The sequence below is a fragment of the Perna viridis genome, chromosome 5, assembly GCF_037379345.1.
Source record: "Perna viridis isolate PV_CMFRI_1.1 ecotype Kerala chromosome 5, ASM3737934v1, whole genome shotgun sequence".
Lineage (NCBI taxonomy): Eukaryota > Metazoa > Mollusca > Bivalvia > Mytilida > Mytilidae > Perna > Perna viridis.
Genome location: NC_142449.1, coordinates 39,695,334 through 39,709,686, shown reverse-complemented (window position 1 = coordinate 39,709,686; position 14,353 = coordinate 39,695,334). Strand labels below are relative to the sequence as shown.

Here is a 14,353-nt window from a genome sequence, read left to right as displayed (position 1 = left end):
TGACCTTCCTCAATTTTCAAAAAACAAATTCGGTATGACTAAGCACTTTCACTTGCCTGTTGGCCTTACTGTCGCAATATCTAGTCAAAAAAGAAGAACGGATGTGGTTGAATCACCAGAAATGTATCAGCGTATAGCTTAAATCCAAAGCAGCAAAGATTATCATAAAGTTTTCAATAAATGTAAACACATCTTTAAGCAAGCTCTGAATTGCCCCCGACAACTTTAGTAAACGTTTTTATCTAATATTTGACCTTTCGTAAGATGTTCCTATGTGTCAACATTGAGTAACATTAAGGTACCATTTAAGGATTGACTGTTATGTTGAGTCTTAGGTCTGTGAGGAAATAACCTCAACACGTGATGCTCACTAAATATCCTGCGTATCAGATTATTTTCAAATGTGTAACACGTGCATTAAGGTTGTTTCAAATAGACGGAAAATATAACAGTCATTCCTTGTAATTTAATTTTAGTATCAATTTAAGGAATAATTCAGCAAAAAGGTTGATGACGTCACAGCCACATCGCAGAATATGCTCTATGAGATAATGAACAAAATTTCTTATCCAATGAGAGTGCGTTCAGACACAGTAAATGTATCCAACATTTCATAAAATAAATATACGACAGAATCTTATGGTAACCAATAAATATAGCTTATATAAATAAAATACACTGATAGACATTTTCATTCATAAACATAACATGATATGATATTTACGGGGACGTTTCTTTGGCTCCTTCATGCGGTGTATATATTTCCCAACTAGTTCGATATGCTCGTGCTTGTAGTGAGGTTTTGGACTTTAATATCTGTATCAAAGCTTTTCATTAACGAATCCAGTGCAATTGGAACTTCATCGTTTTTTATCTAACATTTGTATGAAGACCTTGTTTTACTTGGACATATCCTGATATGTTTCCTTTAAATCCTATTGGTTTTATTGGTATTTTTCGTTTTGGTGAACTGAATGTTTTGTTTTTTGTTTTGTTTTGTTTTTTGTTTTGTTTTGTTTTGTTTTTTTTTTTGTATTTTGGACAAGCTTACAAAAAGCGAGTACTTGATATTGTCTTTTGTCAATTTTGTTAAATGATTGTATTCTGTAACGATCTACAGGGTTAAATCCATATTCGACAGAATTTCACAGTTCGCTTTATTTGCTGTATTTTCCCACAATTCTCCAAGGTTAAGGGATAGTTGAGCGCTCACAATCATGTTTAACCCCGCCACATAGTGTATGTACCTGTCCCAAGCCAGGTAATCCAGTGGTTGTTTTTTTATGTTTTCTGTCATTTGTTTTGCGTTTTTACTATAAAGATTATGTCGATTTTTGTCTTTCATGAATAGTTTCACTTCATTTGTATTTTGTAAAGCTTGCTTTATGATTTCAATTTTGCCCAACATTGAAGAGCCTCTGATGACCTGTAGAAGTTTAATTGTTTGTTACTTGGTATTTGGACTCTTTTGAACTTATTTTTCTAAATCATTATGATTAGGTCAAACATTATAATGTTTTTTGCTAAAAGATACAAACTTTGCAAGTGTATCGTAAGAGACATATCTTGACAACATCGGACAGTCTTTTGTTTTCGTTTGACATTGCAAAGACACATGTAAGTACTTTAACAGATATTGAACCATACTGGATATTGACTTTTGTTCACAACATGAACACAACTTGTGTAAAACAAATATTTAAAATATATTTTGTAAACATTTACCGAACCCATTTAATATACTAGTATTTTTAGCAGATGTCTGCTGAGATTATTAACGTTTCTGATTATCAAATTCAAGGTTTCCTTAGGATGGAAGTATTTTATGGTTACGTGTTTTACAATAAGCTATTCCAACTTTTTTTTTTTGGTGGGGGGGGTCTATGAGGAAATAACATCGATCACATGGTGCACGCTGAGATATTACTTCTGCAATTAAATAATTGATGGCTAAACGTGTAAAATGTCGAAAAGTAGTCTTATGTCATCACTCCAAAAATGTCAAGGTGTTGCTCTCTATAAGTCCTTAACTTTTCGACAAATGCTCCACGTTCGAAAAGCACTTGACGCCAATTAAGACTTTTGTAAAATTCCTAAATATCAGAAGGAAAATATCAAACAAACAAACCAAAACTGCATAAATATATTTCAAATACATTGTCTCAAAATTGTTTTAATTTCCGACGAAGTCATGAGATACAACCAACAGTTTTGCTTACGAACATTTGTTTTTAATTCAATCAAATATATTTTCTTTTTTTCATCAAAGAAGGTCGGGTGACTTAAATATGTTAATTTATTACTATACATATTTGTACTTTATTCTCCCATGCCATCCATTTTGAAACCACTTGCTGCTGCTTTAATGAACATACTGATATCTTATAGGCCGTAAAGTCCATCGGAACTCTGTAATAGATGAGAATGCGAAATTGCAAATTTGTTTCCTAACTTATAATTAGCAGGATTCGACATCTTGGAAAACACCACATGCACTAATTCCAACGTTCTACACCAATATAGCAAATAGCTATCTACTGACTACTGGCTGATCGTTCCGTTAAGTAAGTACGTCTAGAGCTGGCAGGTGTTTCATGAAACGCAGAGAAAACTTAACCTACCGTACCACCTGTTCAATGCTCCCAGTTTTAGTCCGGTTGGCTTGACTTACGTTCTTGGTACATGTTTATTTGGTTTTTGCCTGTTCTTTGGTGTGTCTCTATTTTTCCTGTTTAGTCGTTTAGTCAATTCTATTCTCATGATTATCGTTCAAATTCTGGTTCCCTTTATTTCTCTATATGTTACACTACAGATCCTTTATGTTTTGTTAAGTTTAAGCTTTATTCAATTTTAACTACAAAAAGGTATTTCACAGAATGCAGTTTCATCAAATTCTTTCGATTATTGTATCGTTCGAACTCAGAATCACGCGTGCCTCCGTATGAATACCTTGTTTACTATTGGGTTTATTTTTCACCTTTATTTGAAATTCACAGAACTATGATAATGACGATATATTGAAATTTTGGCGATGTACAGATATCGTAGTTTGCAATTATATTTGGTTGTTTTGTCCCTCCAAAATCCCACCAACCTCACCCCTTATATGATATTTACGAAAAAAACTAGTCTATCGATTTTTTTGTTATTTTTGTTTCCAATTATTAGATGAATATAAAAAAAGGAATTTTTATGCCGCTGTCCAAGTTACGCAAAAAGTTTTCTATATTTGAAAATGCATACTACATACTTCAACCAATTTAATATTTTGTAAAACTTTCTAGTTTGAAAACTCTTTGCAATCGGAGTCTTTACATCTGTAATTCTCCATACTTTATGTTAACTTACGTGTCTCAATCCTGTCATAACATTGCTAAGATGTGTCCGTCCGTCAATGCTGTTTAATGACCATTTTGATAAGAGATGCAAAGAATGTCCCTCAGAAAAATTGCTCGAAGTGAAGACCACCAGCAGTCAACGATTAGCCAGGTAAGACATCAAACATCTTGAATGACCTTACCAAGATTTTGTAGACCCCAAGTAATTGTGAAGATATCCTTGTCACGCGAAATCTGTTGGTTTGGTTTACAGGACAGTATTACAGCGAAGTTTTTAAAAGAGTGTGGTTGTGTAACCGTATACTTTCATAAAGAACATTACCGATTAGACACAAACTGTAAGTTACAGGTCAAGACGGTATGTTAAACACCCATTTATTATCATTGAAAATTAGCATTTTTAAGACATAGCGGAGCACATGCTACGTAACAAGCCCGTCGTCACTCGAAATTAGGTCCATTGATCTGATAAGAGCCGCATTATGAAGCATGAAACAAACGACAAAGTTTCGACTATAGTGGCAACTAAGCACTGCTTATGATCAACAGTGTAATTTGGTGGTGGAACAATAATACAGTCGTCTTGGAATGTTTGTTTTATGACTGTAGGATTGAAGTTTTCATGATAATGTTTTTCAATGGACACTGAGTCACTGAAACCAACAGTTTCTAATAGCACATTTAAACTCAATATTGGTATATTTGTTTTTGGATGAAATTTTGTAAAAACAAATCAATATTTTAAGGCTTTTTATCATTAAACACTAGCTAATTCCCTTATTTAGTATTAAAATGCATTTTAGCTACATTTTAATAAAAAATTGACTAAAAATGTTTCTAGGAGTATTATATCATATCGGTCAAGATCGTTATGTCAACCAGTTAATGTTTGTCGGTTACTGGTAAACAAAACCATTATTGTTTATTAGTTTACTTTTATACATTTATCTTAAATATATAAACAATGGCGTTAAAACTACATCGTTATTCTGTATCAGTAAAAGTATATAAAACGAAATATACACTTTATTGAAAACCTTTTAGACATAAAAAAATAAACACATTTTATCTTTTTCAAAGTATAATATTTTACAACAGTTTATACCAAAATTTGAAATAAATGAATTTACAAAGATATAAAATGTATACGCATTATATGCAAATAATATTGACCTAACTACACTTGTTTAAAATACAATATTACAACAAATGCTATTCTAAGTTTAACTGTTGATTCTCTAAGACACAGTGTGGTGGCGTTTTTTCCTACCACGTGACTTTCGACTGACCCGACGAAATAACCTGCCAAAGAAATTGATTGGTCCTTTTATAGATAAACCAGATATGCCTTCTTTTTTCGTCGCCACGTTGAATAACGGTTCTGGAAGCGTTGGATTAAGTTTATATCTTATAGAACCTAACGTGCCCACTAGCAATTCGTCAATTTTGTGATTGAGTCCTGCAGAAACTTCAGTGTATTTCCCGTCGTACATCTTTAATACTTCTAATGCTTCTAAAAATTAAAAAAAACAGTTGAAAAATAATAAATTATCACAATTAAAATATGTTCACTGACTGGCTATAACGGAGATGTGAGAATGTTCAAAATGGTATTTTACCAAGTATCCTTCGAAAGCCTAGTAAATTTGGATTCGTCTTGTACTGATGATAATGCTTTAAACTAAAGATCATTTCTTCAAAATACAATGTATATTCTAATATAAGGGTCTGAAATGAAATTTATTATCACCTTCTTTCGGTTTGAATAGAAAAAAAATTGAATATTTTATGTCCGTTATACAATTTTTTATGAACTAGAGGCTCTGAAGAAACTGAATAGCTCACCTGGTTCGATAATCAACGTTCTATTTTTTTTATTTTTTTTTTTGTAAAAGGGGCCATTTTTTTTCTTGGATAAAAGTTTCTAACGTTTAATCAAATCAATTTTCATTGAATAGTAGTTTCTGACTATAAAAAAAATAAAATTTCATTAAGAATAGAAACAAAGATGTCGAAGAAGGACAACTACACAAACATTGCTAATAAGATGTACATGAAAATTCACTACAGATAGACCTCATCACATAGAATATTTTACTTTCGCCAGAATTTGGCTATACTTAACAGTTTTGGATATGTATTCGACTTTTTTTATAACGGCGTGCATGTTTATGGACGGATCAAACTTTCTCGTATCAGTTCTGTGCAAAACATCCTTAGCAAAGTCATACAACGTTTGGTTCTAATTGGTCTAGTAGTGTCAGAGGAGAAGATTTTGAAAGAAATAACACTGAAATTAGATTTAAAAAAACGTCGAAAAAGGGCAATCACTGAAACGTTGCATAAAAGATGAACACGAAAATTTGACTACTGATAGATCTAGTCATGCTGAACACTTTTACCACATAGTCAGAATTTGGCTAGATATACAGTTATGGAGGTATATGTTATAAACTTCTGTCTAACCCCTAAGTTCTATTTTAGTAACGGTGACAGATCAAAAATCCCACACCAGTTCTATGCAGAACACCCTAAGGAAAATTCATACCAAGTTTGGTTCTAATTGGTCTGGTATGTCAGAGGAGAAGAGTTTTGGAACGACGACGTCAGACGCCAAATGATGGTATTAGCGTCCTCTGCTTTTCTAGAAACACCCGCCGAGTTGTGTCTGGGAAAATCGAAACCTAATGAGATATAGAAAAAATAAGACATGGAGAACAATTAGGTTTTCAAAGTGCAGATGGATAGACCATTACAATTCTTGAGATCATGATGACAATCATAAAATTTCTGTAGTGAAGACTTTAATCTTCTAACGATATAACACTGCTCAAGAAGCCTTAATGTGTACAAAAAGTCCCCATAGTTACGGCAAGCTTTTGCATAATGTGTGAGTTGATATATAAAAAATCCGTTCGCAGGTGCTATAGGGATGTTGCAATGATGAAAGGAGTTACAGTACGGAATTAAAAGTCATCGCTTTTTGGTAAAGTATGGTCACTACGGTTCCGTTTCCATCGATACCTAAGTGTTGTTCAAGATGTAAGGCTGACTTCGGTGTCTGTAGTGCCATTTATCTCAATGTCTTTGGGGTAGATACGAAAATCCCTATTTATAAAAAAAAAACAGGATTGTTTAAAGAAAAAATAACAAAATCTGGCTAAACGATGATCCTTTTTTTGGATCAGATCATCTACAAAGTCAGCCTCAAAGGAATGAAAGAATAGATCAGCAAAAACGATGTCATAATTTTCTGGTTATGAAAATATTAGCCAACCTTTCTAATCTTCATCATGCTTTAGAGGTCTCTGTGTTCATCGGTTGACATAATGCCGGTATTCAGTCCTCTATTATGATGAAGAAAATATTACACCGTGTTTTTATATCAGGTCCAACTCTGATATCTCAATTTCCGATTTATGTTTATGAGTACGATACTTCTGTTATTGATGTTATTATTAAGGTCTAAATGATATTCATGCAGAACAGACATGATAGATACTGTCAAATGATATTAGTTTATACTGTTAAAACGTTTACAGCTACAATCTGGTAAGATAATAATACAAATACACCCTAAGGATAATTTCATGAGAAAAGATAAAATGGAATACATATCTAAATAAGTTATAACACCGAAAATAACATTGGCCTTAATTAAAAAGATCCTACGTTAAGTAAACCTTTCAATGCATTGTTATGCATATAATTAAAATGGAGCGGTAAAACAGAAAGCTGAGTTGTCAATTAGCGTCAATGGTTACATTATTTTTTTCATTCTGGCCTTCTTTCAGGGTTTCAGGTTTATTGGACCTTTTTATACTGCAACTATGAAAAGGGGTTTATTATCGTAGTACAAGTTATCCACTGAACAAAGTGCATCAACACACCAAAAACATGCATACCATTGTGTAAGGGTTTTCTTTTCAACATTTTGATAAAAAAAATTATCGTGGCATTTAAATAACATACAAATGTATACCATTTGAACTTCTCGATTTAAACTATGTTTTAACCGCAAAATTTGATTTTTTTGTTCGCTCTGCTTTATAAATATATTGAAAATATTCAGCTTGACATACCTGATTTTTTTAAGCTTGTGCGAAGGTTTTGATTTGCCATTTTATTGATAAGCTTTAAAGTATTAATATTGAGTATTGGTCACCAGATATCACTGTATATATAGATATATGCAACATCTTTTCTGTTGCTCTTGTTTTTTCTGCGTCATTTTTAAAAGTGTATTTTATTGTTTAATTAAAATACAGCTTATACGGTATAACTACCAATGTATGTGAAGTGTAATTTCTGAATTTTCCCGATAATCCGGAAGTTTGGCAAGAAATTTTGTCGAAATATCACTTTTTCTGAGAAATTCGAATTGCATCCATCCTTCTTCCCCCACATGTCATCGTGTATATTTGTTTACTGGTTCTATAAGGATAGTTGCACTGCTATTTTTTTTTAAATTTAATATCGACATAACATAGTGTATCGATATAAAACTTGTGTAATATATATATATACATATATACATATACATTTCAATTCTGTCAATTCTTGTTTATCTTATTCACTAGGCATAATATTACAAAGCTATCTCAAAACTGCAATTACCTTCTGTTTTGACTTTTCGTTTTCTAACAAGGTCTAGTTTATTTCCAACCAAAATAACTGTTCGATCTGTTCCCATATCCATTCGTAATTCGGCAAGTAGGTCGACAGCCGTATCAAATGTGTCTTTGTGGGCAATAGAAAACACAATTATGTAAGCGTCAGCTCGAATACTTTCTAAATCAACCTAAAACAAAACCAAAGTATTTTAATATCAATGTACTGCAAATTGACCTGTTTGTGAAAAAAATGCCACGTTTTTTTGTTTTTTTGTTTGTTTGTTTTTTGTTTTTTGTTTTTTTTTTTTTTGGTTTTGTTTTTGTTTGTTTTACGTTGACCAGAATATTCTGCTTGTAACAAGGATAATTATGGTACTTTCTAAAAATCAAATATTTAACTCGTATTTTTTGTATCTGAATTTAAAAAATAAAACCTTTAACAATAGTGTGTCATTTCTGCAAAAAAAAAAACAACATTGATTTAGTGTTCAGTTTTCTTCTCTTATGCAATAGGATGTGTGATTCATTACTTTTTATCTTTGTTTACCAAACTTACAATCTAAAACATGAAGTTATTTTCGGTTATTGGAATTTAATATTTTATATATTTTTTTCCAAGAGTATTTGTTTTTTAAAGAAAAAGCCGTCCTGATACAATTTGCTGTTACTTGTAGCACATTATTTAGTTAAATTTCAATCTTATTCTTTTTCCGGTTCATACAATGTTCTTTTATTACCGAAAACAATTATATTAAATATATAAATTATCCAAAACTTATACAATGAATATGGCACTATCCTGATGTGATCACATGTCATGTCATTTTTTATCGTTTTAATTAGTAGTTGTCAACAATGCAAGTTTTTAACGCATAAATGCGAATCTTCCTAACTGTTGTATTTGTTTTTTTCAATTATATAGCCCTGTTAGAATTAATGACATACTCTGCTTTAGAGGAGCAAAGAAAATTTTTTTTTTTCACATGAACGTCTAAAACGAACCTCACTTTCTGCAACGTCTACAAATTCGAGCGTTGATTCTTCTCCATTGAGTTGAACCGTCACAACGTTATCTTCCTGATCTGAAAGTACAGGATCAGTAGCAACTTTATCATTCATGATATGATTGATTACAATGAGATGAAAAATTTTCTTAAAAAAATGAACTAAGGACTATCGTAACGTAAAAACATACCATATGTAGACCAAATGTCCTCGCTTGTTTGGTTTTTTTTTTTACACCATGAATACTCTATCATACATAGTGACTGAATTTTATATGAATTGGTGCTTAAAAAGCTTACGATTCACACTTTTTAAAAGTCGATCGATTGTCCAAATGCATTGCGTTTATGCTTTTGTTTTTCAGTGTTTGCGGTTTGTTTGGTTTTTTTTTTTTTTTCAGAGGGTCGTAGGTGTTCGCATTAGTGTATTTAATTAACACATTTTCTCCGTAAACCATTTTATGTTAAGTAATTAATAGCTTATGAGGCTAGTTTTGATTGAATATGTACCACCAAGGAGGAATGCAGGTAACTTTATGCTAGCAACTGCTGCAAAAAGTATAGCTCAATAAAACCATCGCCTTTAACTAATTACGAATCAGTTTGAATGATTTTACAGTCTCCATCTTAACCAAACCGTTAAATAATTGCTTCTGAAAATAGAAGCAAACTTAACTACGTATACGATTACCAAGGCACTGGTATCTAAACACTAGCCGCGAATAACAAATCTTTGGTGAAAACGTGTGCAATTGATCAAACTTTCCAGAGAATATGTACAGTCTGGTGATTACAGATTTGCAGCTGATGTTGTATTTGCTTGAATAGGCGTTTTGTTCCACTAAAAAGCGTGTGAACCATACGAAAAATTTGTTTGTATTTTTCTAACATGTACCGAAATTGTTGGCCTGATCATTGAAATCCATCCAATTTCAAAAATAGGCTTTACTTAGCTCCTAGAGTTCACAATGCCTGTACATTAATGAAACTATTGCTAAACATTCAAAGGTTAAATTCGTTTAATTATATTTTCATCTTAAATCCCTCATGGTAGTAATTCAGTCATAGGTAATAGAGGTTTTTCTCCATAAACAAAAAGAAAAAAAATGGAAAAGTGATATTCCTCCCAGATATGACATGTAAAAAAATCAGCGATAACCACAGGATGCTCATCCGACCGGTGCCCTAGGTTCTTGCTCCAAGTTTTTAGTGGAGTCTTATTTGCTCATTTACTTTTGTTTCTTTGTATGTGTTATATAACATTCTTTTTTGTGTGTCTATTTTCTTTTTCCAATCGTTATTCCTTGACAGTATTCTTTGTTATTTTTATTCGAATATTGAGTTTCATAACTTCAAATGATTTTTTTTTTATTTTTGGGATATAATCAAAAACACCTTACTTAACAGACACGAAAATTTAAATGTTGTCAGCTCTAAATAGACAAATGTGGCAGACATCATAATTGTTAAACCGTACAGAAAAGGTAACATCGACAAATTTATGTAATAGATGGTATATTTTGAGATTACACAATAATTGTTTGGTAAATAGTTTTGTTTACACACAAACACACACCTACATAGATAGATAGGAAGATAGATAGATAGATAGAAAATCCAGCGCCCTAGACCACTCGGCCGGCTAGGCTATATAAAAATGTAGCTTTCGCTGGTCGGATCATTTCTCCTCATAGGATTAATCTAAGGCTGTAACTTAATACACAATGTATGGTAGTACGGAACAACTCATCTAGGTGCTATATTTGTGTGTGCATGTGTGTGTGTGTGTGTGTGTGTGTGTGTGTGTGTCCTCAACAAAAACCAAGTAATGGAAAATATTTTACACCGTTATCATGTAAGCCTATGTAGGGTTTTAATGAAATATACAATATACTTGCTTTTCATTTACTATTATCTATATGTAATTAAATCTGCATTAATAGCAATATCTTCGTTGTCATGGAATTTGAACTATAATATGACAGTATGGTGTAGATGTATTTAATTAAATAATTAAATGACAACAAACAATATTCGCAGACTTGTCCACCAGCCCATCCAATCCTTACTGCACTGAAATTTGTGGCATGGACCAGGTGCACACTTGGACCAGGCGTCCTCTCTTTCCAAAAGTCTAGATCCACAGACTTCACCTTTAGAATTTTTTGCCCCTAATGAAGGCCGTAGGTCGAAATCTTTGCCTCGCTTTCTTTATTTTTATGCGTTTTATTTGTATGGTATTTTCATTTAATCCCCTTTTTTCCTTTTAAATGGAGCTATTGTTCAGTTATTTGTTATTCTCATTTTATAGAATTAGCCGCTTCACAACATTATTTTTCTAGAAATACCAGCCGAGTTTGTCACAGAATTTCACATCCGGGATTGACTACAAAGGAAAGGAAAACTATAACACTGGTTCGTATGGTACAGTGTTATGGAAACACTATAACGAATCATGAGTTCATGATGACGACCATAATACGTTTGTAAGTGAAGATTTCAATCTTGTAGCGACATAATCCTTCTCTAGAAGCCTATTTGTTAGAAGTCACGCACAGTACATAAAGTCTGAATAGTTACAGTTACAAACTCTGGTATCACGTATGGGTTGTGATATGAAAACTTCATACGCAAGTGCTGAAGGAACATTGCCACAGATTGACAATTCAGAATGAGAAATCATCGCATTTGTCGAAAGGGTTGGTCATAAGTTTTCTTTTTCCATCGATTTCTAAGTGTAGGTCAAGATAACAAGTTTTTAATCAGTCGTGATAATTAAGTCATAGCCATTATGATGAGTAAGAATCTTGAAAACAACATTATTTAGCCCTGATTGGTCCTCATTTTCTTTAATTTATATGATACTTTGCTCTGACAAATTGTATTGTATATTCAATCAAAATTTATTGTCTGAATCCATCTAGCGTAATTTGCACCAATGTAGATGAGGTTAAAGTATAAATCACAACATGTTCATTAGCTACAGCTTGTCAATTTCCATTATCAAATGCATTGAATTTTGCCGAAAAATGACGTAAATGCACGTGCTGCACGTGTTCTTTGCCAAGTTCAAGTTCGTGTTAACCGGGAAATATAAGTACGAGTAAATCAAATCATAATCAAAATAATACGAGTATTTTGTAACGACTCGGTAATTAAAGAAATAGTTTTATCTCTTTTGACATGGAGGAAAGTATTAATGTTTTCCTTGATGAGATTTTCTCATTAATTCAACACAATTTGCAAAGCAATTTCATGCTTTTGAAATGAACGTTAAGATTATCTTTTAATCAACAATTCAGTTCAACTTTTTCAGATTTATTTAAGGTATGTTTTTTTTCATAATTAAATATCGACCTGATGACTTGAATTATTTTTTACATGTAACCTTAGTAGTTTTATGAAAAATCTTGAAAGTATAAAACCGACTTTCTACCAACCAAAGTTTTTTTCTATTTAAATTATGATATCAACGGTAAAATGATTTTAGAAGATTTCTTTGACCAGTTCGAGCTGTCAAAATTTACACTCCCTCGATAATGTCTATTATGCAGTAATGATAAATGCATACATTTTATTCCATTGCAACATTAAGATGGGCATTTTCAGCTAATTCATAAATATATGTCCTGGGCGACATGCTAGTTTCGGTCGTGCAGATGTTTTGACCGTCAATTTTCTTTCTGTCATAACTAATTACATTATTTCATATCGTTTCATAATTTTTAAAAAGGATCTTTTCCATACTGTATTTGATAAAAAAAAATAAATGTTAAATTAAATTTGGATCTTTCGCGTCGGTCTGTTTTTTTAATTTTTGTTTTCTAAAGAACTTCAGTTTTATTTAAGAATGGGTTTCCTTTTTAATGATTATAATAATTTGATTCACATATTACCTACAAGGACGAAAAAGGAGAATAAATTTATGTAATTAATATTTGATTGAAAAACATTTAGAAAAAGCTTTGCATGAAGAATATGCAACTACTTTGTATTTGTGAAACTGTACATACCGACTGAGTTTTCGAAAGCTACATATTCCGACGTCATGAACTGTTGGGTTATAGACGATTTTCCGACACCATGAGCTCCTAGAACAACAACCTTGTAATACGAGGTAACAGCAGCATTGTCTGAGGAGTTTTCAACTTTGATTTCAAATGGAACATGATGTGACGTCGGCCTAGGACTAGGTGTGTATCGAGTGTGTTCATCAGAACCATTACGGGAAGTTCTTCCTCGCCTTACAGAATCACCTCTATTTACAACCCCTTTATTTGTTGTTTTAAACGACCGTACACGACGAAGGTGAGGGTCTCTCGAGTCCTTGCAGTCTCGTGCATCATCATTTGTGAAAAAGTGCAGTAAGTTTGGAGAGCTCGATGGTAAACTACTGCGTCTTCTCTGTCGATTTCCGGCTGCATTCAGATAAAAATCCTCGTTCTGCAAGTCCGGTGATTCCCGTCTGTTTGAGGATCGATTTTTAACTGGTCGTCTTTTAGTAGTATGCTCCTTTTCTATTTCACAAGGTTCCCGAAATGACCCAGATCGCAAAGGTAATACACGAGATCCAGAGTGAGAATCATGTTCACTTCTAAAAGATTCCGATCTTGATACATGAATACCGGGTACAACAAGATGGGAAGACATTGAATGATTAGAAGAAGATGAATTAGTAGAAGTCAAGCTTGGTCCTCTGCAAATGCTCCTTTCACAGTAGTGATCAATCGTCATTATTTTTATATTTATTTAGGTAGCTTTGCATTTATATCCTCTCAAAAAGACTTCAAAAGTTCAAAAATTTGCACTTGTATATAATAAGTAAATTACAAACAAAAGCACTTAATCCGTATATTTTTGCATTGTGGATTCCAATGAGTGCACATCTCATTTAGATGCTACCATTTTGCTGACATTTTTCTCGTTTTACCTATAAAAGATCAATTCCCAGATTGTAAACAATTAAGTCAAATACTTCTTCTCATTTATCATGAATATTAGTTCTAATTTTTCCCATCTTGCTGAGATGTCAATTACACGTTCGTATCCTCAAACAATCTGTTCTTGTAAGATAAGATAAACTATTTGAAATCAGCACACGCGCACTCCCTCCGACTTGCTGTTACTCATCTGATTGCTTCACTTCGTACTTAAAACAAAAATTACCTCCTGGCATTAAAGCTAATGAGAACGAACAAAATTCTAAACAATTCAATATTGTTTATCACTTTCTGTAAGTAGAAAATCACCGATGGTTTTTGCCTATTGCTTTGGATAGGTATACTGTTTAACATTACTATTGCAGTAAGTTTGAAGGAGGTAAATGTTTAATTAGCACTAACAGCAAACAACTTTAATTACATAACTAACTATAAGTATTACCCAGTTTCAAAAGTGA

General features: G+C 32.4%; 1 protein-coding gene across 3 annotated transcripts; it reads right to left on the bottom strand.

The window, feature by feature from the left end:
- Positions 1–2,142: 2,142 nt before the first annotated feature.
- On the bottom strand, positions 2,143–14,095 carry LOC148617456 (uncharacterized). Of its 3 annotated transcripts, XM_088585062.1 has the most exons (5): positions 12,969–14,095; positions 8,954–9,033; positions 7,956–8,139; positions 5,887–6,022; positions 4,347–4,851 (listed from the first exon to the last, which is right to left on the bottom strand). In XM_088585062.1, exons 1-4 carry the CDS (start codon positions 13,687–13,689, stop codon positions 5,898–5,900), a joined length of 1,110 nt encoding a protein of 369 aa, XP_088441188.1. In that variant the 5' UTR covers positions 13,690–14,095; the 3' UTR covers positions 4,347–4,851; positions 5,887–5,897. The 3 variants fall into 3 exon arrangements, with proteins under 3 accessions (XP_088441189.1, XP_088441188.1, XP_088441187.1); XM_088585063.1 differs by lacking the exons at positions 4,347–4,851; positions 5,887–6,022 and adding an exon at positions 2,143–2,409; XM_088585061.1 differs by lacking the exon at positions 5,887–6,022 and having other exon boundaries at positions 12,969–14,091.
- Positions 14,096–14,353: the final 258 nt, after the last annotated feature.

Bases quoted from the DNA above. Each gene is read 5' to 3' on its own strand.
- LOC148617456 (XM_088585061.1), bottom strand. From the start codon at position 13,689: ATGACGATTGATCACTACTGTGAAAGGAGCATTTGCAGAGGACCAAGC. The intron at 8,140-8,953 runs GTTCGTTTTAGA...GTTTTGTTTTAG, and splicing joins TAGACGTTGCAGAAAGTGAG to GTTGATTTAGAAAGTATTCG. The intron at 4,852-7,955 runs GTAATTGCAGTT...TTTAATTTTTAG, and splicing joins ACGAAAAGTCAAAACAGAAG to AAGCATTAGAAGTATTAAAG.